Below are 22,669 nucleotides of genomic sequence, written 5' to 3' on the forward strand. Positions count from 1 at the left end.
TGGGAATCTTTTTATCTTATGTTAGCTTCTCACTGGTGTCAGGGTTGGGGGAGCAGGTTACAGTAAAGACACTGATCCCTTTTAGCATCAGGGGGACTGGGGGGCAGCAGAATGGACTATTTATCCCAGTGATGTACAAATATTTCCATTTTCGGTAAGCCACATTGTGAAAAAGTTTGGGAAACACCATACTATAGCATGGCATCTAGTCAAAGAAAAAAGTCTGTCCCCACACGAAGAACTGGGAGAAGGCTGTATTCTCCATCTTCTCTGGGGCTTGGGAACTGTCTCTGGCACCTCCCATTTAAGATGAGGTCTCACTATGTTGCCCAGGCTGGGCTCAAGGGATCCTGCCATCTCAGTCTCTCAAGTAGCTGGAACTACAGGCATGGGCCCGTTTAAATCAGATCCTTTTGTTTCCCCCCCTTTTTGACAAGGTCTGGAGCCTTTAGATGAGTTGGCCCTGCCTGATACCTTGATGGAGGGTGAGGCCTCATTAGCCCAATTTCAGCAACAGGTGAACCGCATGCACTTTGCAGCTGTGTCTTCCTCCTGACTGGCAGGCACACATTTTCCCCCTCAGACCACCCTGCCTGTGGCTTTAAGCACATATTTGTGGGACCCTGTGAAATCAAGGTTGCTTTTAGAACTGGATGCTTATGTGAGCATGCGGTTCCCCAAATACTAAGTCCACAACTCCCAAACCCTTCCTAAACTGGTGCAATCTCTTGCCATCTTGTTGGTTTACTTACTAGCAAATGAACGCATTTTGATATGAGCTTAAGAAATTTTGTTTTTTCACAATTGAAACATAAAAGCTTTCAGCTGTAAACCCGTGTAGGCCCCGCACCTTTTTTCTTCTTTTTTTCTTCAGCTGTGGTCCCTTTAATTTTTAAGGAATATTATTTCACTTTCTTCTTGTCTGTTGCCTTATTCCTGTCTTGGAGAAAGACTCCTGAGCTATTCTAAGAGCCAACATCCCCTGCATGCTTCTTGAGGGTCCTTTGTTTCACACCCACGTGATGTCATCTAATTCTGGGAACCACTTTGCAAGTCCCAATTTTTAGATGAGAAAACAGAGGCTTGGAAGTGTCCAAAGATCCCTGTACTAACTCAACACTAACTCAACAACAAACCACACGTCCGGGCGGAACCCCGCCCACGAGGCCGCTGTTGGCGACCTTTGGCGGTGACAAGGATGTTGGTGACAGAGACTTGGGAAGCCCTGGAGCGGAAGGCCAGCTGGGGAGAAAGCTGGACACTTTGCGGGAGTCGCAGGTCAGGTAGGAATGTCGCCCGGAGTCCACGCAGACGCGGGGGGCGGGGGCCGACCCGCGCTCCTCCTCACCACGAGGCTTCCGGCCCACAGCGGTCCAGGGCCGGAGGCCGGTCCGCAAGCCCCGAGGTCCCTCGGGACGGGTGAGGCGGGGCCGGGCGGGTCCCGGCCGTCGGAGGTCGTGCGTGCCAGGGGGAAGCGCGCGACGCCCTGGACCCCGCGGGGCCCGTGCCTCCCCGCCGCGGCGCGGCGCTGTGCGGGCCGGCGGTTGTCCCGGCCGGCCGTTGGGCGCCCCACGTGGTCTCCGAACGCCTCGAGGCTGCGCGGGCGCGGGCGGGGCCGCGGTGCGGGAGGCCCGAGGTCCGGCGGGCGGGCGCCCGCAGCGGCCTCGAGCGAGAGGACCGGGCGCGTCGCCTCAGGCGTGGCGGGCCGGGCCTGCGGGCGGGGACTGGGGCCCGCGTGGCGACCAGGGGCGCAGAGCCTGAGCCCCCGTGGCGGAAGACCGCGGCGCTGAGCGGTGCGGGGTCGGCCGGCTGTGCACGCCCCCCGGCGTCGCGAAGATGCTCGAGGTCCTGGTGCTGAAGGTGGGCGGGCGCCGCGCGGTCCGCGCCGGGGACGCGGGTCCGACCTGGGGTGGGGGCCGCACAAGACGCCAGAGCCTGCGTTTCACAAAAGCAGCAAGAAAGTTCCCTGAAGTGTGTCGCTGGCGCTACTTGGGACGCACTCAGCGTAATAAATTGGTGGTTTCCGTGAAATTCAGGTGGAGCTGCGGCTGCCTCGGCGCGGGAGGCGGCCTGGAGCCCATCGCCCTGCACTGCCCTGTCCCCGACGGGCCGCGGTTCCTCGGCCTGGCCCGGACCCCCACCCGCCCCCGGCTCTCTGTCTCTCCTGCGCCCCTCACCGCGGGGCTCCTGGTCCCCCGACTTTGCGTGCGGGTGCGGGTGGCTGGACCCGCAGGGGCCTGACCTGACGAGGCTGGCCCTGGGCGGGCGCGCTGCCTGACCGTCCCCGAGTCGTGCGTGCTCCCTGGCGATGCGGGGGACTGGGGCCCTGTTACCGCAGGAAGGCGTTTTACAAACCGGAGCAGAGGGGAGGGTCTCGGTGTTTGGAAAAAGGAACTGTAAATCACTTTGGAAGTCGTTCTTCGGTGGTCGGAGGAGAGAGATGTAGCAAATGGTAGGATTTTTACAACCACCAATTTTCCCGCTGCTATTTTATGTCTTCTGCAATTTATCCGAACAAAGATTCACACACGTTCGAGGCAGCTGGCGCTTCCAGAGGACTTGCCCTGAGACTTTCGGGGTTTCAGACCCAACGGGCAAGCTCCTCTTTACCGCTCAGATGTTGTCCGTCGGTGCTAAACATGCTAATGTGATTTCTCTTGTTAAAAGGCAGGGCTGCTCCACACGTGCCCATCCACTGGGGCAGAACTGCCGCGGGAGGAGCGGGACTCACTGGCTGCGGCTTGGGAGCCCTGAGTTCTCAGCTGGGCCCAGAAACCCTTTCATTGGCCCCCCACTTCTGGCGCTCACTCAGCTCACCCTCTGAGCAAATTTTCTATCCCTTATAGGAGCATTTCTCCAAGTATGGTACAGGTACCAGCTGCAGTCCTCCATATTAATGTAACTTTTACAAGGATTAAATGTTTTTGCCCCCAAATATCCATAGACAGGTGACGGAATAAACAAAATGTGGTATGTGTATATACGATGGAATATTATTTAGCCTTAAATAGCTGAGAAATCTTTGCCTGACTTACAGTCCTAAAGATTTCCCCCATATATTCTTTTAGAAATTATAATTTACATTTAGAGATATGATCTGAGTTTCTGTATGTGGTACAAGGAATGAATGGAGGTTCATTGTTTTGCACGAGGTTATCTAGTTGTTCCAGCATGATGTGTTGAAAAGACTGTCCTTTCTCCATTGAATTGCCTTTGTGGAAAATCAATTGACCTTGTCGGTGTGAGTCTATTCCTGTAGTATTGATTGATGTGTCTGTGCCTTCTCCAGCAGCACACGGTCATGATCACTGTAGCTTTAGAGTTAAGGCTAGGAGACAGAAAGTGTGAGTCTCCCAACTGTTCCTCATTTTCAGAATTATTTTGGCTATTCTAGTTCTCTAGCTTTTCTAATAAGAATTTTGTAATTAGCTTGTTGATGTCTACAAAATAACCAGCTGAAATGGAGTTGTATTTATAGATCAGGTCAGAGAAAATCAACATCTTAATCTAGGAATGCAGTATATCTACATTTATTTGGGGGTCATCTTTGATTTCTTTAAATCAGTGTTTTGTACCTTTCAGCATAGGAATTTTGCACATATTTTTAGGTTTGTGTTATACCTAAGTAATTCCTGGTTTTTGGTGCTGTGGCAAATGGTACTGTTTTTTAGATTTAAATTTCCAATTTCCCTTGATGGAGTATAATAGAGTAGTACAATTGAATTTTTTATGACCTTGTAGCCTGTAGCCTTGTAAAGTCACTTAGTTCTAATATATATTTATTTTTTATTGTGGTAAAATACATATAACATAAATGTTAGCACCCATTTTGTTTCATTTTTTTGAGACAGGGTCTCAAACTCCTGGCCTCAAGTGATCCTCCTACCTTGGCCTCTCAAAGTGTGCCCAGCCTCATTTTTAAGCGTATGGTTCCATAGTATTTTTTCCAGGGTTTATAATTATTACCGGCAGGTGACATATCAACTATTCTGCTATTTGCTATTACCAGACTCAGAATGACTGCCTTTCTTTTTTTTTTTTTTTTAGACAGAGTTTCACTCTGTTTCCCAGGCTAGAGTGCCGTGGCATCAGCCTAGCTCACAGCAACCTCAAACCCCTGGGCTCAAGCAATCCTTCTGCCTCAGCCTCCCGAGTGTCTGGGACTACAGGCATGCGCCACCATGCCTGGCTAATTTTTTTTTCTGTATATATTTTAGTTGTCCATATAATTTCTTTCTTTTTTTTTTTTTTAGTAGAGACGGGGGTCTCGCTCTTGCTCAGGCTGGTCTCGAACTCCTGAGCTCAAATGATCCACCCGTCTGGGCCTCCCAGAGTGCTAGGGTTACAGGCGTGAGCCACCGCGCCCGGCCCCGCCTTTCTTTTTTACAATTATTTGTTATAAAAATGTTCAAACATTCAGAAAAGTAGAAATAATACTAATGTGAACACCTGTATTCCTGCCTCCTGGTATTTAGGATCCAGAATCTTGGGATGTCATTGCTTCTAGGTGCTTTCAGTAGGCAGAGTGAAGAAATACGTTTGAGAAAACGTGTGTTCTTGTTGATATTTTCAACTCAAATTTAACTTTTCATTTTATATTTGTATCTTTAACAATGAAAATCGTGGTTTGTAATAACACATAACAAGGGACATTCAGGGAAGTCTGACTTTTATCCTTGTCCCTTGTCCATTCTTTCATTCCCCTGTAGGTCATAACTGTGTTTGTTTTGGTCATCTGCCATCATTTCTTGTTTTAATATGAGCAGAATGTGCATATATTCACATTTCTTTCTGTTTCTTACAAAAAACAGAATATTGAAAACATTGTTCTGAGCCTTGCTTTTGTATATCATTATGGATATTTTCAAAATATAGGAAATCAAGGTCATCTATTTGCGTATTTTTTTAAATTCTTATTTCACCATATTGTGGTGCTACAAAAGTTTAGGTTACTTATATTGCCCTTGCCCCCCCACCCTCCCATCTATTTGCTTTTTGAGTCACAACATTTAACTGAGAATTACTTACATATTATTGGTTACATGTTTTAATTTATCTTTATTTTTTTATCTTTGGTGTGACCATTTAAGACAAAGGTACTTTTGAAGAATTTGTTAGATCACTTAAATTAAAAACAGTGATTGTGATTCTAAAGTTTATTTTTTTGGTTCTACTTTTAAATCATGCGTTGTTTTGTTTGTTTTTTTTTTAATTTTACAGATTGACGATCCAGGTTGCTTCTGGGTTATTATAAAAGGCTCTAGTCCCCTTTTAGATCACGATGTTGACTATCAAAAACTAAATAGTTCCATGAACGACTTCTATAACAGCATGTGTCAAGATATAGAAATAAAACCGTTAATGTTGGAAGAAGGGCAGGTATGTATCTGAGTGTGCTTTAATCACTGTGTCTTGAAACACCACTTAAAATGTAAAATATTTTGGCAACTAAGATGATTAAAGCTTTTAGAGTATTTTAGTTTCCTGTACTCACTGCCTTGTGTTAGGTTCTTTAGGTTTCACAGGATTCAGGCCAGCCATGGAAAGGGCTGGTGGTTGTGTGAGGTTCATATGGGGCACTGGGAGATGGAAATCTAAACCCAGGCTTTAGAGCCATCCTCCTGGGGCTACCGACCGGGGGATTATTCTAGATCCAACACAGGTGTGGGGACCTCAGCAAAGAGGGCGTGACGTCCTCATTCTAGGGTTGATGCCTCCCTTTGAGTTGCTCGTGACGTCGGCCAACTCACGCGTCTTTATTTCCTTCCCTCCACGTCACGGCCCCTTCTTGCTTTCTTGCAGCCTCCACTCTCGTTGCCCTTCGTCTGAGTCTCTCTATGGGTCAGCCACGTTTCAGAAGAATTTGAATTTTTGCAATAATGTGATGGGAAAAGATTTATAAACTCTTTATGAGAAAAAGTAGAAACAGTTTGAATTCCTTCCCCCACCCCAAAATCATTAATAACATAATTTATTATTTTTGCACCATTTTTCAATACCATTGACTTATTGAAGAAATGAAACCAGGTCAGTTATCCTTCAAAAATATTTTATGTTTTAGATAGCAGTTGCTTCCTTGTGGTGGTGGTTTAACTTTTTCTCAACCCTTTGTATTTTCTGTGGACCGATAGTTAAATATAAAGTTGTGGATAGATTTAGGGTCACTTTTGTTTTTCGAGAATAGGTGTGCTTCATATTGCATTGAATTGGGAGATAATATTACCCAGTTGAAATCAGGCCAGTTAATAACCGTAAAATGGCTTCTAAGTGTTCAAGTGAAAGGAAGAGTCACACATCTGCCACTTTAAATCAAAAGCTGGAAATGATTAAGTTTAGAGAGAAGGCGTGTCAAAAGGCTGAGATGCTAGGCCACTGTGCCAAACAGTTAGCCAAGTTGTGAATACAAAGGAAAAGTTCTTGCAGGAAATTTAAAATGTTACTCCAGTGAACACACAAATAAAAACATAAAACAGCCTTATTGCTGATACAGAGAAAGTTTTAGGGGTCTAGATAGAAGATCAAACCAGCTACAATATTCACTTAAGCCAGAGCCTAATCCAGAGCAAGGCCCTAACTCTGTTGGCTTCTGTGAAGGCCGAGGGGGATGAGGAAGCTGCAGCAGAAAAGTCTGAAGCTCGCAGAGGTGGAAAGAAAGAGGCCGTCTCCGTAATATAAAAGTTCAGGGTGAAGTGCTGATGTAGAAGCTGCAGCAAGAAGATCTAGCGAGGATCATTGATGAAGGTGGCTACACTGAACAACAGATTTTTTCTGTAGACAAAACAGCCTTCTAGGCCTTTCATAGCTAGAGAAAAGAAGACAATGCCTGGCTTCAAAGGACGGCTGACTCTCTTGCTAGGGCCTGATGTAGCTGGTGACTTTAAGTTAAAGCCAGTGCTCATTTACCATTCCAAAAATCTGAGGGCCCTGAAGAATTATGTTAAATCTACTCTGCTTGTGCTCTATAAATGCAACAAGAAAGCCTGGGTGACAGTACATCTGTTTATATACAGCACGGTTTACTGAATATTTTAAGCCCACTGTTCGGATCTACTGCTGTGAAAAAACGATCCCTTTCAAAATATTACTGCTTATTGACAATGCACCTGGTCACCCAAGAGCTCTGATGGAGATATATAAGACGATTAATGTTGTTTTCATGTCTGCTAACAGCATCCATTCTGTAGCCCAGGGATCAAAGAGTAATATCACTTTCAAGTCTTACTTATTTATTTTTTTGAGATGAGTGATCTCTCTGTGTTGCTTAGGCTGGCCTTGAAGTCCTGGGCTCAGGCAGTTCTCCCACCTCAGCCTCCTGAATAGCTGGGAGCCTGGCTAAGTCTTACTTTTTAAGAAACTTTATTCTGTAAGGCAATAGCTGCTACAGATATTGATTGCTCTGATGGAACTGGGCAATGTCAATTGAAAAACTTTCGGAAAGGATTCACCATTCTAGATGCCATTAAAAACATTCATGATTCATGGGACGAGGTCAAAATAACGACTTTAATAGGCATTTGGAAGAGGTCGATTCCAGCCCTCACGCATAGTGGTTCAAGACTTCAGTAGATGAAGTAACTGCGGATGTGGTGGAAATAACCAGAGAACCAGAGTTAGAAGTGGAGCCTGAAGTTGCTACTGAATTGCTTCGATCTCATGATAAAACTTGAATGGATGAAGTGTTGCTTGTTATGAATGAGCAAAGTGATTTCTTGAGATGGAATCTACTCCTGGTGAAGATGTGAACATGGTTGAAGTGACAACAGAGTATTGAGAATATTCCGTAAACTTACTTGACAAAGTAGTGGCAGTAAACAGTTTAAGAAGATTCACTCCAATTTTGAAAGAAGTTCTGTGGGCAAAATGCTATCAAACAGCTTCACATGCTACAGAGAAATCTTTCGTGAAAGGAAGAGTCAATAGATGCCACAAACTTCATTGTTGTCTTATTTTAAGAAATTGCCACAGAGACCGCAGCCTTCAGCAGCCTCCACTCTGATCAATCAGCAGCTGTCGACATCCAGGCAAGACCCTCCAGCAAAAAGACTGTGGCTCGGTGAAGGCTCAGATGATTGTTAGCATTTTTTAGCAATAAGTTATTTTTAAAGTAAGGTACATACATTTTTTAGGCATAATGCATACTTAATAGACTATGCATTACACACTTAATAGACTGCGGTATAAACATAACTCTTATATGCACTGGGAAACCAAAAAATTCGTGATTCTATTACAATATTTGCTGTACTGTGGTGGTTTGCAACTGAACCATAATATCTACTAGGTATGCCTGCACTATTTTTATCTCATGGTTTTTGATATATTTATCATTTGTAATCATTGTTGTTCCTGATGCTTAAATTATTCCAGTTTTGGCTAGTGGAAGCCCTGATAGAACACAATTTCAAAGTCTGACTGGCTGTGTGAATTATTAACTGTTCATACCATTCCTACAAGTTGCTTTGACTTTAGCATTAAATAGAAATGTCCCCCATCCTTTGTCAGGATTTTTCTTAAATTATTGAGGTTTTGAATTGAGCAAGGTTCTCAGGAACCCTGTCCGTTGCCGTGTGGCTGCATTATATTTGTCAACTTAAATTCCTGAGGACAGCAGTCTGCACAGGCCCACTTCTTCCCTGTGTGGGCACAGCTCTCCTTGCTGGGCCACTCTGTAAGCCCGTGGTTAGCACACGGTTTACCTGTCTGTGGATTGCCAGTCGAGTTGGCTGTAGTATGGTCAGGATGCCAAGGGCTGGCACTTCGACAGGGTGGTTCCCCTGAAAAGGGACTACAGGCATTTACAGATGCTCCTTGACTTACGGTGGGGTTATGTCCTGACCAACCAACCCATCATGGACTGAAAATATCGTGAAGTCAAAATGCGCTTAGTACACCTAAGCCACCGAACGTCATGGTTTAGCCTAGCCTACCTTAAACGTGCTCAGAACATTTCCATTAGCCTATGGTTGGGCAAAATCATCTAACACAAAAGCCTGTTTTACAATAAAGTGTGGAATGTCTGTGTAATTTATTGAATACTGCACGCTGTGTTGAAATTGCAACAGTTTCACACCGTCATAAGGTTGAAAATTCTAAGTCAAACCATTGTAAGTCAGGGACCATGTGTGTTTATTCAACCATGCAACAGGTAGTTTTGGAAACCTTAGTCTATACTGGGCAGTGTACCAAGCAGACAAGAGTTCGAGTCGTGATCCAGCGTCCCATTACGGCGGGCAGTGAGCCGTGTTAGAGGACGACAGCAGCTGGGGGAAGGGAATGGGGAGGGTGAGCCTCGGGTTGCAGTTTCCTGTTGGTCTGGTACGTGATAATCATTTGCAAGCACCGTTTGCTGATTTAAGACGGTAAAGCTTATTTTGATCTAAAAATCATCCTTAGTTAAGGAGCCAAAATGATAGAAGTAAGAAAAACAGTGAACTAGAATCCAGGTGGCCTGTTTTCTTCTGAGGTGCCTTTACCGGCAGATGGTGTTGACCTGGCCAGGTCCAGCCTCCTGGCATCTCTTTTCTCTGTTGTAAGGTAAATGTAGGCTGAGATGATTTTGAGAGTATCTTTTTTTTTTTTTTTTTTTTTGAGACAGAGTCTTACTCTGTTGCCCAGGCTAGAGTGAGTGCCGTGGCGTCAGCCTAGCTCACAGCAACCTCAAACTCCTGGGCTCAAGCAATCCTACTGCCTCAGCCTCCCGAGTAGCTGGGACTACAGACATGCGCCACCATGCCCGGCTAATTTTTTCTATATATATATTTAGCTGTCTATATAATTTCTTTCTATTTTTAGTAGAGATGGGGTCTCGCTCTTGCTCAGGCTGGTCTCGAACTCCTGAGCTCGAACGATCCGCCCACCTCGGCCTCCCAGAGTGCTAGGATTACAGGCGTGAGCCACCGCGCCCGGCCGAGAGTATCTTTTAATTCTCATTGTATGACTAGAGATTTTAACACGGAACTTAAAAACGCTTCCTTTTTATTTTGTAGGTTTGTGTGGTTTATTGTCAGGAGCTAAAGTGCTGGTGCAGGGCCATTATTAAATCAATCATGTCCTCAGCAGACCACTACCTGGCAGAATGTTTCCTTGTGGACTTTGCTAAGTACATTCCAGTGAAGTCTAAAAAGTACGTATGTATTTATTTTGCCTTACAGTCTTAATGGAGACAAATGCCAGTTTTAAAGGAGAATGTCAGTTTTTAAAGTAAGTGAGTAAAGGTCATTACCCTTTGAGGAAAAAAATGGAAGTGGCTTTTTTTTAGCTTCAAGAAGAGAAGACTTGGAGGTTCCAATTCCGCGTGCACTGACTGCAAGAGCAGGTGATCAGAACGAAAACTCAGGTGGCTCTGACGCTCCTCCGCCTTCCTGGGGAGGGTGGGGCGTGTTCAGGCTGTTCGCTCTGTCTGGGGGCTCTTTGCCAGCTGCTCTCCTGGTCTGGATGCAGTGGCTGCTTCAGGAGGGCGGGGCTGCAAGGACACACCAGAAGGTGGAGAAACTCTTCTTGTCCCCACCGAAGGGGGAGGTTGCGATGACAACCTCGCGTTGCAGAGAGCAGAGCATACACTCAAGTATGTGTTCCTGCTTGTCCTGCTTTGCACAGTGAGGGTGTGGCCATCGCATGACGTGGGGAGACAGAATGAGCTGGTAGCTGGATGGTGACTGTCCGGCCTTCGGTGATTCTGGGACCACACGTCATAGTTCATTAGAAAACACTACCAACAAGCCAGTCTTGGCATTTTGTGATAATTTTTTCATAGTTTCCTGTCCCAGAGTAAGAGGATGTCAGTTTAATAAATAAGTGTGAGGACTGTTCCTTCACGGAAGGAAGAGCAATACCAAATAGATTTCAGTTGCAATAATAGGTATCTCTTGGATAGAAGAATTTCATGGCAGAGGGGCTTATTGGAAATTTGCAGATACTTAAGGGAAAAGTAGACGTCCTTCTGACTCGTGATTGTGCACCTTTGTATAATATAACCATAATTGCTATGAAAATAACTATTGTGCTTATCTGTTTGAGGAGATTTTCTTTTTGCATTTGGTGCTGTATTTGTTTGGGGCAAGAGAATCGTATGACTACACAGAGCACAAGGAGGCCTCGAGGGGCAGTTAGTGCTGCCACCCTCTTCTGGCCTCTCTGAGCAAAAGCCGGCCAGGCTGCCGGTGCTGGGCACGCTGGGCCCCGGGAGGAGAACCAGCTCCCGCTGAAAGAGTGTGTTGAAGTGATGACCTGTTCTTTGCCGGAAGAAGGATGGAAATAAAAATGTTGAACTTCTTACTGTCAAATCTTTTTCCTTCAGCTCTTTGGTGAAAAGTTGGCAAATACTGTTAAAACATCTGTTCATTTACAGACATTTTCAGGTGGTCAGTATTGAAAATTGATATTTAAAAATCTTGAGTAGAATTTGCATCCAGGTTAGTTCATTATTGCCTAGTAGTTTTCAACCCACAGAACCTTATTAGACTTTTTCCCCTAAACTCCTGCCCTGTGCCATGAAATTTTAATGCCACAGATGTCGTGTCTGTTTATGTACCGTATATATAACTGTGCTTTATGTGTAAAAGGAGTAAGATTTTGCTCAACGCCCAAGAAACAGTTTTTTGCGTCATTGGCCAAATAAAGCACTGTTGGTGGCCATGTTAGAAACACAATTGTTTTTTGTGTGTTTTGTTTTACATTAAGTATGTTGGCTATATAGGTGTACTTTAAAGGAGTATGCTGTGTATAATTTTTCTCTGTAATGGAACTGTTTCTCTTTCACTTTGAAGCATCCGAGTTGCAATAGAGTCTTTTATGCAGCTTCCCTACAGAGCAAAAAAATTCAGCCTCTACTGCACAAAACCTGTCACTTTACACATTGACTTCTGCGAAGACAGTGCTGAAATTGCGTAAGTACAGCTTCTTAAGTAGTTTGAGTCATTAGTACAAGCCTTAGATCAAGTGTATGATGTTATGAAATCAATTCCTCTGTGCAAGTGCCAAGCAGGAGGTCTCTTGGTTCTTTGGGATGTGGCCTCTCAGTGTCTGTCAAGCCTTGTGAGGCAGCAGGGTTCCCCCGGCAGCCCCCACCCCAGGGACTGTGGTTGGGGCATTTGGAGCAGGGCCTGGGCTCTGTGCATTTGCCTTTTTTTAAAAACCTGTAAAAAGTAGCAAGTTAACTGTAAAGAGCACATTCATAAAACACAGGCTCATGGAGCACTTAAAGAAAAAGTTCCTTGCATTCTGCCCTGGGCCCACATCCTCCCTCCTGGGAGGCCTCTGGTCTCTTCAGGCTCTGAACTCCCAGACTTTTGTCAGTGCTTTTATGCACACATATGTGCATGGAACTTTCAATGAAAATTAGAACATGCTATTTTTCTTGCAAAATTAACTTAACAATGTCTGTTGAAGCTCTTTGCTGATACTTGTACCTCTCCTTCCTACCTTTAGCCTTTTCATGGGTGGATATAATTGACATGTTGTATGTAACCATTCCCCTCTTGATAGACAGCTAGGTTGTTTCTCAACCATTTGCACCATACATTCCCACTAGAACGTAGATAAACCTGTATGAAACAGATGTGGAGACATATACGCTGCCCCCCCATCTTTGCTCCTTTTTCCTAGTATTTGCCCCATTGCTGATGCTTGTACAGGAGGGATCCGTGCACTGGGCAGGACCCTGTGGGATATGGGTGCAATCTCTGCTGTCTTGGACGAGCACTGCCGAGTGGCTTGAGTTCTGTCTCCTGTGGTCTGTGGGGCAGTCCCATCCTCCCACCGGTGCTCCTCCTCTCGTCACTCTCCGCGACTGGCATTATGGAAAGAAAAGCCACAGGGAGCAGCCCAGTTCTGACGGCATTTGCACGTCCTGTTGATGTTGCAGGTGCTCTCTGAACTTGGAAGCTGCCTCTCTCGTGGATGCTTCTGTGGGCTCTTTGGAGACTTTCCCATTCTCCACTGTCCCCCAGCCCCCATCACCTGCAGTTCCCTTGAGGTGGCGAATGCGTCACTCTTGTGGCTGGCCTTGGAATCTGCACTGAAGTGGTAACGGGCCAGCTTGTCTCTGCTGAGGCCAGGGGGCTCCACCAGGCTGCCCTGCAGTCAGCCCATACCACCATTCATGAGAGCCTCTGGGCGTGGGGGTCCCCGGCACGCAGCACCCCCTGCCCCTCTGCTGTCCCTCTTCAGAGCAGCCAGCGGCTGACTTTCCAGGTGAGGTTTGGGCGCCAGCCTGCACAGCCCAGTTCGCCTGCAGAAGCAGTCCCTTTCCTGTCTTCCTCACTCGTACCTGCGTGACCCCCTTCCCAGCACTGCAGGGGTCTTCAGGGGCCTTCCCCACCCTCAACGCACCCACCCTAGGATACCCCCAATGTAGGCAAAGGGCCATGAACATGTCATCTTACTGGGTTTTGATCACCTTCTTTGACATGTGATATCTTTGTGCTTGCACTGTAGCATCTTTCTCAAGATGTGTATTACAATTTTTATCAAATTTGCCTCCAAAAAGGTTGTAGCAACTTATACTGCCAACTCTGGAGTATAGAAAGTACTGTTTTTTTCCCCCACACAATATTAAATATTGTTAGACTTTTTGATTGCTGGATGAAACTGATATTTTGTTTTAATTTGTATTTTTTGGATTTGCAAAGTTGGGTATCTCTTCATATGGTTTGTGTGTGTGTGTGTGTGTGTGTGTGTGATGAGAGAGATTGATTTACCTGTTCACGTACTAGGTTGAGTTTTCTCTTAGATTGTGTGCTGTTTTCTTATTAGGACTATACTATATATTTTTTTTTAAGAAAGCGTATTAGGTAAATTTTTTGTGTGTAGTAAGGTTTTAGAACCACTGTCTTTATTTTACTACCTCCTTTTAGAAATCCTTTGTAATTCTCTTCAATTGCTTAGGATCTTTCTTAGTAAAAATAAAAAATAACTAAGATTTTTGAATAATGATTACATCAGGCACTGGGCTGTTTTATGTCCGTCACCTCATTTGATCTTTAAAACAACCCTTAGAGGACGGTGGTGGCATCTCTGATAAATAAAACCAGTAGAAACATAAAATTTATCATTCTAACGTTAATTTTTATTTTATTTTTGTTCCTTGCCTCCAAGTCCTGGTTTCTCCTGTTTTTTGTTCCCTACGGTTTTCCTATGGTTTTCTTTCCAAAGCCCGGGGAAGGGGTAGGAAGGGCACGATGGTAGCGGTGGAGTGGGAGAGGGTGGGAGGGTGGGAGAGCGGGCAGAGGGAGGGTACCGCGGGACGGGGGTGGCTGGCTTTCCCGTGACGGCTTCTTCAGGGTGCGTTAGCCAGCACGTCCTGAGCTGCCCTCTGTGCCAGTCTGTGCCGGACGCTGCACAGAGTCTCTGCTTGTGTTCTGGTTGGGGATGGGTTTGTCACAGGTCACAGGGGATGACAGTGTCACAACAGACGATGCGGAGGTGGTGGGCGTGGGTCCTTCTCAGAGGGAAGCGTCTGCTCTGGCACCGGCAGTGTCGGGAGCAGTGCCGTGCGGGACGCAGCTGGATGTTCACCCCAGAGCTGAGCTCCTTGTTATCTGCATCACGTGTTCAGTACGAAATGTGAGAAACATCCAGTGTGTGGTTTACAAAATGATGTGAGTTTCCTGTACTGGCCTCAGACGTTTGTTTAACGGAGTTGCACGTGTTCACTGTTCCAGACCTGCCAAGAAGTGGGACAGCGCGGCTATCCAGTACTTTCAGAACATTCTAAAAGGTAAGGCCAGTGCACGCCTGATGGCCGCAGCCTGCCTTGACCTGGCACCCAGAGTGGCCTAACCTGTTGGCGAGGGGATTCGAGATGTCTGCTTGGCCGCCTGACCCTCCTCATGCAGGTTTCCTGCGTTGCCTGGAGCTTCCTCCACTCCGGGTGTCGCAGTAACCGCACCGCCGAACTTGGCGGGTGAACGTGGGCCACAGTAGTTGACGGCTGAAATTGGAGGGGGCTGTTTGTGTAGAGGACCCCCTACGCAGCGATGCCTGCCTCTTAGTTTGCGTGAAAGCTGCAGCACTGCAAAATAAATTTATGTGCGTTTTATTGGACCAGCAATTGATGAAAACCCTGGCTTTTAGTGAGCAACGGATGGTAAACGGATCTTATTGTGTAATAATTGTTACTGCTGATTTAAGAAGTACAGAATGTCTTTGCCTATTTAGTGTGCTCTCTTTGTTTTATGTCAGTGACCATAAAACATAGTCTCATTTGTGGCATCTGTCCCAGCCCCTGGCGGTCAGGAGTCAAATACCTGTGCCTGCCTCTTTGGGCTATTCCCGAGAGCTGGTCGGTGGGAAATGCCTGGCACACTGGGTGGTACCTGGCCGGGTTCTGGCCCCTCTCCTGTGCCGGGCCATTGGCTGGGTAAAGGAAAAGCCAGAAGCTTTGAACGTGGGAGGTGGCTGGGTTAGGAGTTTTGTTCCTTGTGAGCCATGGGGGTTGCTGGGAGAGGACACGGGGTCTGCAGGAGGCAGACACCTCTTTCTGTGCGGCCTCAGGCGAGTTCCTTAACCTTCTCAGAACCTGGTCTTCTCACCTGTGAAGTGACAAGGACAGTACTTATCTCAGAGGGTGTGGTAAAAATGGAATAAGGTTTATGAAGGACTTAGCATAGTGCCCGACAGGTACCCACGGAGGGAGCTGCGGTTTGGGTTATGAAGTCTCCGATAGAGTAGCCGAGTGCTCCGCCCTGGGGGGCGTTGGAAGGGGTAGAACGACTCTCAGATGCAAGACTGTGACTGGAAATTTGGGCCTGGGAGTCATCGGGAGAGAAGAAAGGACCAGGACGCTTACTTGAGGAGGTGCCCACGGGTGGCAGAGGACACGTGACCCGTTGCCGCGTCCGGAGGGCCCTTTCCTCGCAGCTCTCCCCAGGTCCTGCCTGCCACTGTGGTGCTGCGTCCTCTTCACGGGTTAGCAGAGATTGACTGGGGGAAATAGTCCTAATTTTTTCAGGTATACTTGCAGTATCAGCTGATTTGTGTTTTCATTTGTACTGTTTAGCAACTACCCGGGTGGAAGCCAAATTATGTGCTGTGGAAGAAGATACTTTTGAGGTTTACCTTTATGTAACTATAAAAAATGAAAAAGTGAGTGAAAGAATTACATTTTTAAAATATTTTATCATTATTTTAAGTTTTACTCTAATAAAGAATAAATGCTAAGGAAGACACTGTAATTCACACAGCATAGAAATTATCTTAATCTTTTGAGGTCTGCCTTAGGTTAAAAGTTGGCCAGGACTGTGCTTTCTTCTTTTGATTACTTTAAAAAATGACTTCAGTGTTTTATTTAGCAGTGGGCAAGAAGTTGTTCTACAGTGATGAATATAGAACTTTTTTTATACAAGGACATCATTTCTATAAACACATTCATCTGCTGTGTTGTTAGTTTACTACCTTTTCTCCCCAGATTTCCTCGTTTGTATATGTGTTCATTGTAAGGAATTCAGGTAACATCAGCAGGAAGAAATCGAACATCGTGAGTGAGCAGCCTGCTCACCCCCGGCATCAGCCGCTGGCATTTTGGCTGGCTGCCCTTTCTGCAGGGTGGCGCGAGGGTAGAGGGGGGCCGCAGGGTGCAGCTCTAGGGCTGTCACCTTAACCACAGATTTTTTTTAAATTGTATTGTGAAGTAATTTCAGACTTACAGAAGAGTTGCAAAAATAGTGCAGAGATTTGCCCAGGTTGACCCAACACCCGATGCTAACGTCATGTAGTACAGTTATTAAAACCAGAAAATTAACCTTGTACAATATGCTATTAAAAATCTACAGACCTTGTTTGGCTTTTGTTTGTTTTTAGAGACAGGGTCTTACTCTGTCGCCCAGGCTGGAGTGCAGTGGAGTGATCATAGCTCACTGCAGCCTCCAACTCCTGGCCTCAAGCCACCCTCCCACGTCGGCCTGTCACAGTGCCGGGATTACAGGTGTGAGCCATCGAGCTCGACCTTGCAGACCTGATTTGAACGTTGCCAGTTTTCCCACTAACTTAACTTTTCCTGATCTAGGATCTGATCCCACACCCCACATTGCAACTGTTTGCCATGTCCCCTTAATGTCCTCTAGGCTGTGACAGTTCCTCAGTCTTTCCTCACCTTTTGTGACCTTGACCCCTTTGAAGGGCGCTGGCCAGTTATTTTGTAGGATGTTACTCAATTTGGGTTTGCCTGATGTTTTCTCATAATGAGATTGAAGCTGTACGTTTTGGGCAAGAATGCCGCAGAGTGACACTGTGCCCTTCCTAGTGCGTCTCAGCAGGGGTCATGCTGTTACTCTGATTACCAGTCATGTTAATGGTGATCACCTGGCTAATGTGTTTGCCAGGTGTTTCCTGTGCAGAGTTACTATTTTCCTGTTGACATTAATAAGTATCTTATGGAGAGATACTTTGGGACTATGCAAATATCCATCAATGGTTCTTGCCTGTAAAAGCTTGTTATTGTGGTGTTTGCCTCGTTCATCAATCTTTCTACACTTTTAATTGGAATTCTATAACAACTGTCCCTCCTCGCCCATTTATTAATTTAGTTGACAATTTATATTAGTATGGACTTTTGTATATTTATTTTAATTTGGGGTTATCATCCATTACTATCATTGTTGTCTTGCTCAGATTGCCTTGGATTTTGGCCATTAGAAGCTTCTTCAGAGGGGCTTTCGTGTTCTTTCAACACGCACCATTGTTGCTTGAACACTCCTTACTTTCTGGCACCACAATATGTTCCAGGATCATTTCGTCACGTTCCAGACCCAGCCCTGGGATCAGCCCCTTCTCCCAGAAGCCCTGGTCCTTCTGTGTGACAGTGCGATGGGGACGGGAAGATGAGGGCGCCAGGTGTGCTTGGTGCTGCTGGGAAGTCATTGATTGTAGATCCGCTCAGAGAAGAGTTTGGAAATACATGTACACACACTAACTCATGCACACGCACGATCTGTATTTATTTCTGCATCCATCTGTACATACATTAAGAGCTTTGATAACTCTGATTTCGATCTAGCACCACAGGGTTCTTTCTAACCCTTTTTCCTCCCTACTCTTAACACCTTTCTCCAACAGTGAGAAACCTGCTCTCCTTAGCCACAGGATACTCATTTGACTAATCCCACTATTCACAGAAGGTAGTTTCAGAATTGCTAAGCTGCATTCCTGTGCAAAAGGAATTTGTCTTTAGCCCTAGCATCATGCAGCCAAAATAGTGTTTTCCAAAGCTCCTTAGGTTTGTTTTTCTCTTTCCCACCCTCTCAGCGTGATGGTTATTCTTTTGTAATAGGTTCATTTGTTGTTGTTGATGTTGCATTTGAGTTCTCCACATCTTGGTTGGTCTTCCCTATGACTTTTCATTGCTTATTTTACAACTTGGTAAAAAGCCAGAATGTTGGCTGTAGGACCAGTCTTGTAAAACATCCTTCTTAAAATAAATTCTCTGTTGTCTTGCTTTCTTCTTGCTTTTCAAAAGTAGATCTTTTTTCTCACCATGGATGTTGCATGCTGATGATGACTTGCTCTTACTTCAAGGTGGTGACGTGCAGAAGGCAGGGAGGTCCGTGCTTAGCCTGTGATGGGTGCATGAGGTCATAACTGCCAGAGAAAGAAAATCGGGCCCACAATCCTTTTCTAGCTCCCAGAGGGTGCACAGGGACGGGTCCCAGAGTGTCCTCTCTTTCTGCCTGGCTTCTTTCATTCAGCAGAATTATTTTGAGACGCATCCACATTGCTGCGTGTGTGCGTGGTTCGTTGCTTTTATTGTCAGGTACTCTCCCGTTGTGTGGACGTACTGCAGGGTATCTGTTCTCTTGTTGATGGACGTTTGAGCGAGTGGCCAGTTTAGGGCTATTGCAGATATTCACACAAGTCCTCCTGTGGACCTGTGCTTTCGTTTCTCTTGGGTAAATACCTGGGAGTTAAACTTTTGGATGATATTGCAGGTATTAAGGAACTGCCAAATTGTTTTTCAAAGTGCTTGACCATTTTTACATTCCCATCAGCAATGAGAGTTCCAGGTGTCCTCTGTGTCACTTGTACGGTCATTCTGATAGGTGTGTAGTGGCAATTCATTGTGGTTTAAACTTGCATTTCCCTAATGACTTATGATACTTTTATATGCTTATTTGCAAACCATATATCTTTGATAAAGTATTCATTCAGATCTTTTGTCCGTTTTTTAATTGAGTTTGCTTTTTATTGAGTTTCAAGAGTTCTTTATGTATTCTGGATACATGGCCATCCAGATACTTGATTTTAAAATATTTTTGCCCCATCTCTTCATTCTCTTTTGAGAAGCAGAAATTTAAAATTTTGAGCAAATTTAATTTGTCAGTTTTTCCTTTTATGGTTAGTGTTTCGTCTTTGTCCTCCTGCCGGATCTTTGCCTGGCCAGTTGTGTTAGCTTTCCAGAGCCTTCAAGAGGTTTTGTATATTTAATGCAGATCCTTGCTGTTTTTCTCATTAGGATTGGTGAGAAGTATTTAGTTCACCACTGCCAGAGCAGAAGTCAGATCTGTTTCTATCAAATCATGTTCTATAAAAAAAAAAAAAAAAAAAAGCCGAGTGTAGTTCCGTGTGCCTGTGTCCCAGCTGCTCAGGAGGCCGAAGTGGGAGGATCGCTTGAGCCCAGGAGTTCGAGACCAGCCTGGGCAACACAGTGAGATCTTGTCTTCTAAAAAGAAAAAAGAAAAGAAAGAAAAAGAAAGAGAAAATAAATTATGTTCTATAAAATAATTTTTCTGAAGATTGAAATTTGAGGTTACTTTAAAATATTTTCTTGACAGTCACTTGACTGTATTTGTCTTATTATCCATGGAGTGTTTAAATTTTTACAGGTTTGCGTTAATGATGATCTTGTCGCAAAGAACTTCGCTTGTTATATATCACCCACAGAGAATAAAAGCCTTGATTATTTAGAGAAACCAAGATTGAATATAAAGTCAGCATCCTTCTCCAATAAACTCAATCCAGCACTTACTCTTTGGCCAATGTTTTTGCAAGGAAAAGATTTTCAAGGAATAGAAAGTGAGTGGATTCTCACCAATATCTATTTCCTTTAAATTGTTTTATTTATAATCTTATTGATATAAGGTGTACAAACTTTCCTCCACATGGGGACAGAGGCTCGGACTCTGTTTAATATTTAAAGTTTAATCCTGATGAGCCTGTGACAGGTTTTACAGTCCTAACGCTGGTACAGTTTGTTTTTATGAGACCAGGAAAAAACTGTCCTCAGTTTCTTATTAATGTTGAGTTTTGTTTTTAGAAGTCCAGGTATTTGTAGTTTAAACATATTAACAAGACAGGGTTTTAAATATTTAGATTTTCAGACACTTTAAAAAGAACTGTTTATTACAGGGTGGGCGCGGTGGCTCACGCCTGTAATCCCAGGACGCTGGGAGGCCAAGATGGGAGGATGGCTTGAGCTCAGGAGTTCGAGACCAGCCTGACCCTGTCTCCCAAAAAAAAAAAAAAAGAAGAAGAAGAACTGTGTATTACAAACGACTCTTAGCATAAAAATATGAGAAGAGTTAGTCGTGGACCATGCATGGAACAACTTGAAACGTTTCTCGCTACAACTCAGTTTTTAGTCCCCCTAGTTAGGTCTCCCGTAATCTTATGGCAAAAGCAGAAGTTATACCAAGAATTCACATTTTTATTTTGGGTTTTATTTCATGCTTTAATTGTGAAATTTATTCTCTTTGTCAGATTCACGTGGCTTAAATTTTCTGGCACAGTCTCTCCAGCATACGTGGTGTAAGGGTGGTGTTGGTGACCTGGGGCCAACTACTGCAATACAGGGTGAGTTCTGCTTGTTTGATTTATTTTATAGGTAGCATAAAAGAATAAAATATCTAAAGATTTTACAGGCTGTTTAGAAAGGATATGGTAATTCTCTTTTTTCTTAATTCAATATAACCAATTTAGGATGTAGTTGCTGATAGAGATAATTTGCCCCGCAGCCTACACTTGGAGATTTTAACATAACGTAAAGAACACAGCCGGCACTGGCTCACGTGTGGGACTGACTTGTTCCAGCCCAGCCACAGACCAGTAATTACTACTTGTCCTCAGTGTATACATACGTATTTATGATCGATTTTTTTTTAAGCAATAGGGTGCATAAAAATAAGGAAGACACACTTATGAGGGCAGAAATAGCTAGTCTTTAATTCCATGTCTTCAAGACAGTTAATGAAGTGGAATTGCTGGACACAAGTCGGATTTGTCAGCCTCTGTGGCAGTTCCTCCACCACGTCACTCTTACGCTGGACGTACGAACAGAAAGTCCTCACCTGACGTCATCGGTGGGTTCTTGGAAACTGACTGTAAGTGAAATGACTTTGTAGTGAAATGACCTTGAACGAAACGTTACTCGAGGACACGCTGTACATTGTTGAGATTAGAGTCACGGTTTCCAAGAACCACTGACAATGTTAGTGAGGACTTACCTGTGTTCCCGCAGGTGTGCTATTTCTTGTGCGTCCCTGGTGAACCACAACTGAACTAAAGCATCAGCCAACTAAAATATTCCCTACACTTAAAATTATTTTTAATTACTTTGGCAATGCGGTTTATCATAGATAAAGACACTCAAAATTGTAAAAACATGTCATCTTGCCTACCTACTTGTTACAATTTTAGAGTCTTTCCAAAGTTTTGCAGAGGAAACGTGTAAAAGCTTTATCTCACAGAAATGGGGACCTATTATACATATTTCTTTGTAGTGTTTTTTACCTAATGTATGGCTGAACTTCTTTCTAGGTCAAATATAGCCAGTATAGCATTTGATTAAGGACATAGTCTCCGATGTGAGGCTGTCAGGGTGTTGGTCCCACCTCCTCTTCTGGGACATGGGGAGGTGCTGGCCCCTCCCTTTCAGGAGTGGGTGGGTGGCCCTCTGCGTGCAGAGTGTGCTCGGCACCGCGTCTGGCTCGTGGCAGCCCGCAGCACATGTGGCCACTGTCCCAGATGTGGGTATGCCTCCCGTAGGGGGTCCCAGGTGAGAATTACTGCTGCAGGTAGCCCTTGTTGTCGACGTGGACGTATTATTTCCATTCGTACTCTTGTCCTTTCCATTGCAGCAGTAGAAACACCAGGTGTCTACATCACTGTGGTTAATCATTGCACAGCTTTCCGTTGTCTGAATGTGTCATAATTATTTTAAGTAGCCCTGGATCGCTGAGTGGTAACTGTTTCCCACTAACCGCAGTCAGTGCTGGAATGAACTATGAATATGTTTGAAAAGGAAAAGGTTATGATGAACAACAAAAAAGCTGATGTGAGGTGTGACTGGATTGTCATGTGCAAAACAATTATCAGATGTTACTTACCCAAGTAAAGATTTCCCTTTAATCATAGCGTGAAGCTATTTCAACTGTATTTGAGTTAATTTTTGGTACTTCTGTTTGAAGTTGCCTTATATTTTTCTTCTATTTTTATACAAGATTCAAAAGAGACTTACATTTTTTAAAATCAAAACGTAATACTTAAATATTTGATTAAATAATCAAACATTACAGAAAGACTATAATGAGAAGTAACTTTGTGCAGCCTCCTCTCAGCTCAGGCTGTTCCCTAGAGGTAAACTCATTTTTTAAAGCTATTTATTTTGGTAGTTGTCTCTAAATTTTGAAGTAATTATGTACATTTTACTATTACTAGGCCTATCTATCTTAGACATTGTCTT

General features: G+C 44.6%; 1 protein-coding gene across 1 annotated transcript in view; it reads left to right on the forward strand.

The window, feature by feature from the left end:
• Window positions 1–1,817: 1,817 nt before the first annotated feature.
• Window positions 1,818–22,669, forward strand: part of TDRD12 (tudor domain containing 12) — a 64,164-nt gene continuing 43,312 nt past the window's right edge. Inside the window, exons 1-8 of the mRNA XM_069458113.1 lie at window positions 1,818–1,860; window positions 5,221–5,379; window positions 9,987–10,123; window positions 11,766–11,885; window positions 14,661–14,716; window positions 15,998–16,083; window positions 19,815–20,004; window positions 20,689–20,781. Coding sequence (XP_069314214.1) covers window positions 1,837–1,860; window positions 5,221–5,379; window positions 9,987–10,123; window positions 11,766–11,885; window positions 14,661–14,716; window positions 15,998–16,083; window positions 19,815–20,004; window positions 20,689–20,781 — 865 coding nt within the window. The 5' untranslated portion in view covers window positions 1,818–1,836. The remainder of the gene's footprint in view (window positions 1,861–5,220; window positions 5,380–9,986; window positions 10,124–11,765; window positions 11,886–14,660; window positions 14,717–15,997; window positions 16,084–19,814; window positions 20,005–20,688; window positions 20,782–22,669) is intronic.

This window comes from Eulemur rufifrons, chromosome 24 (assembly GCF_041146395.1).
Source record: "Eulemur rufifrons isolate Redbay chromosome 24, OSU_ERuf_1, whole genome shotgun sequence".
NCBI classification, from domain to species: Eukaryota; Metazoa; Chordata; class Mammalia; order Primates; family Lemuridae; genus Eulemur; species Eulemur rufifrons.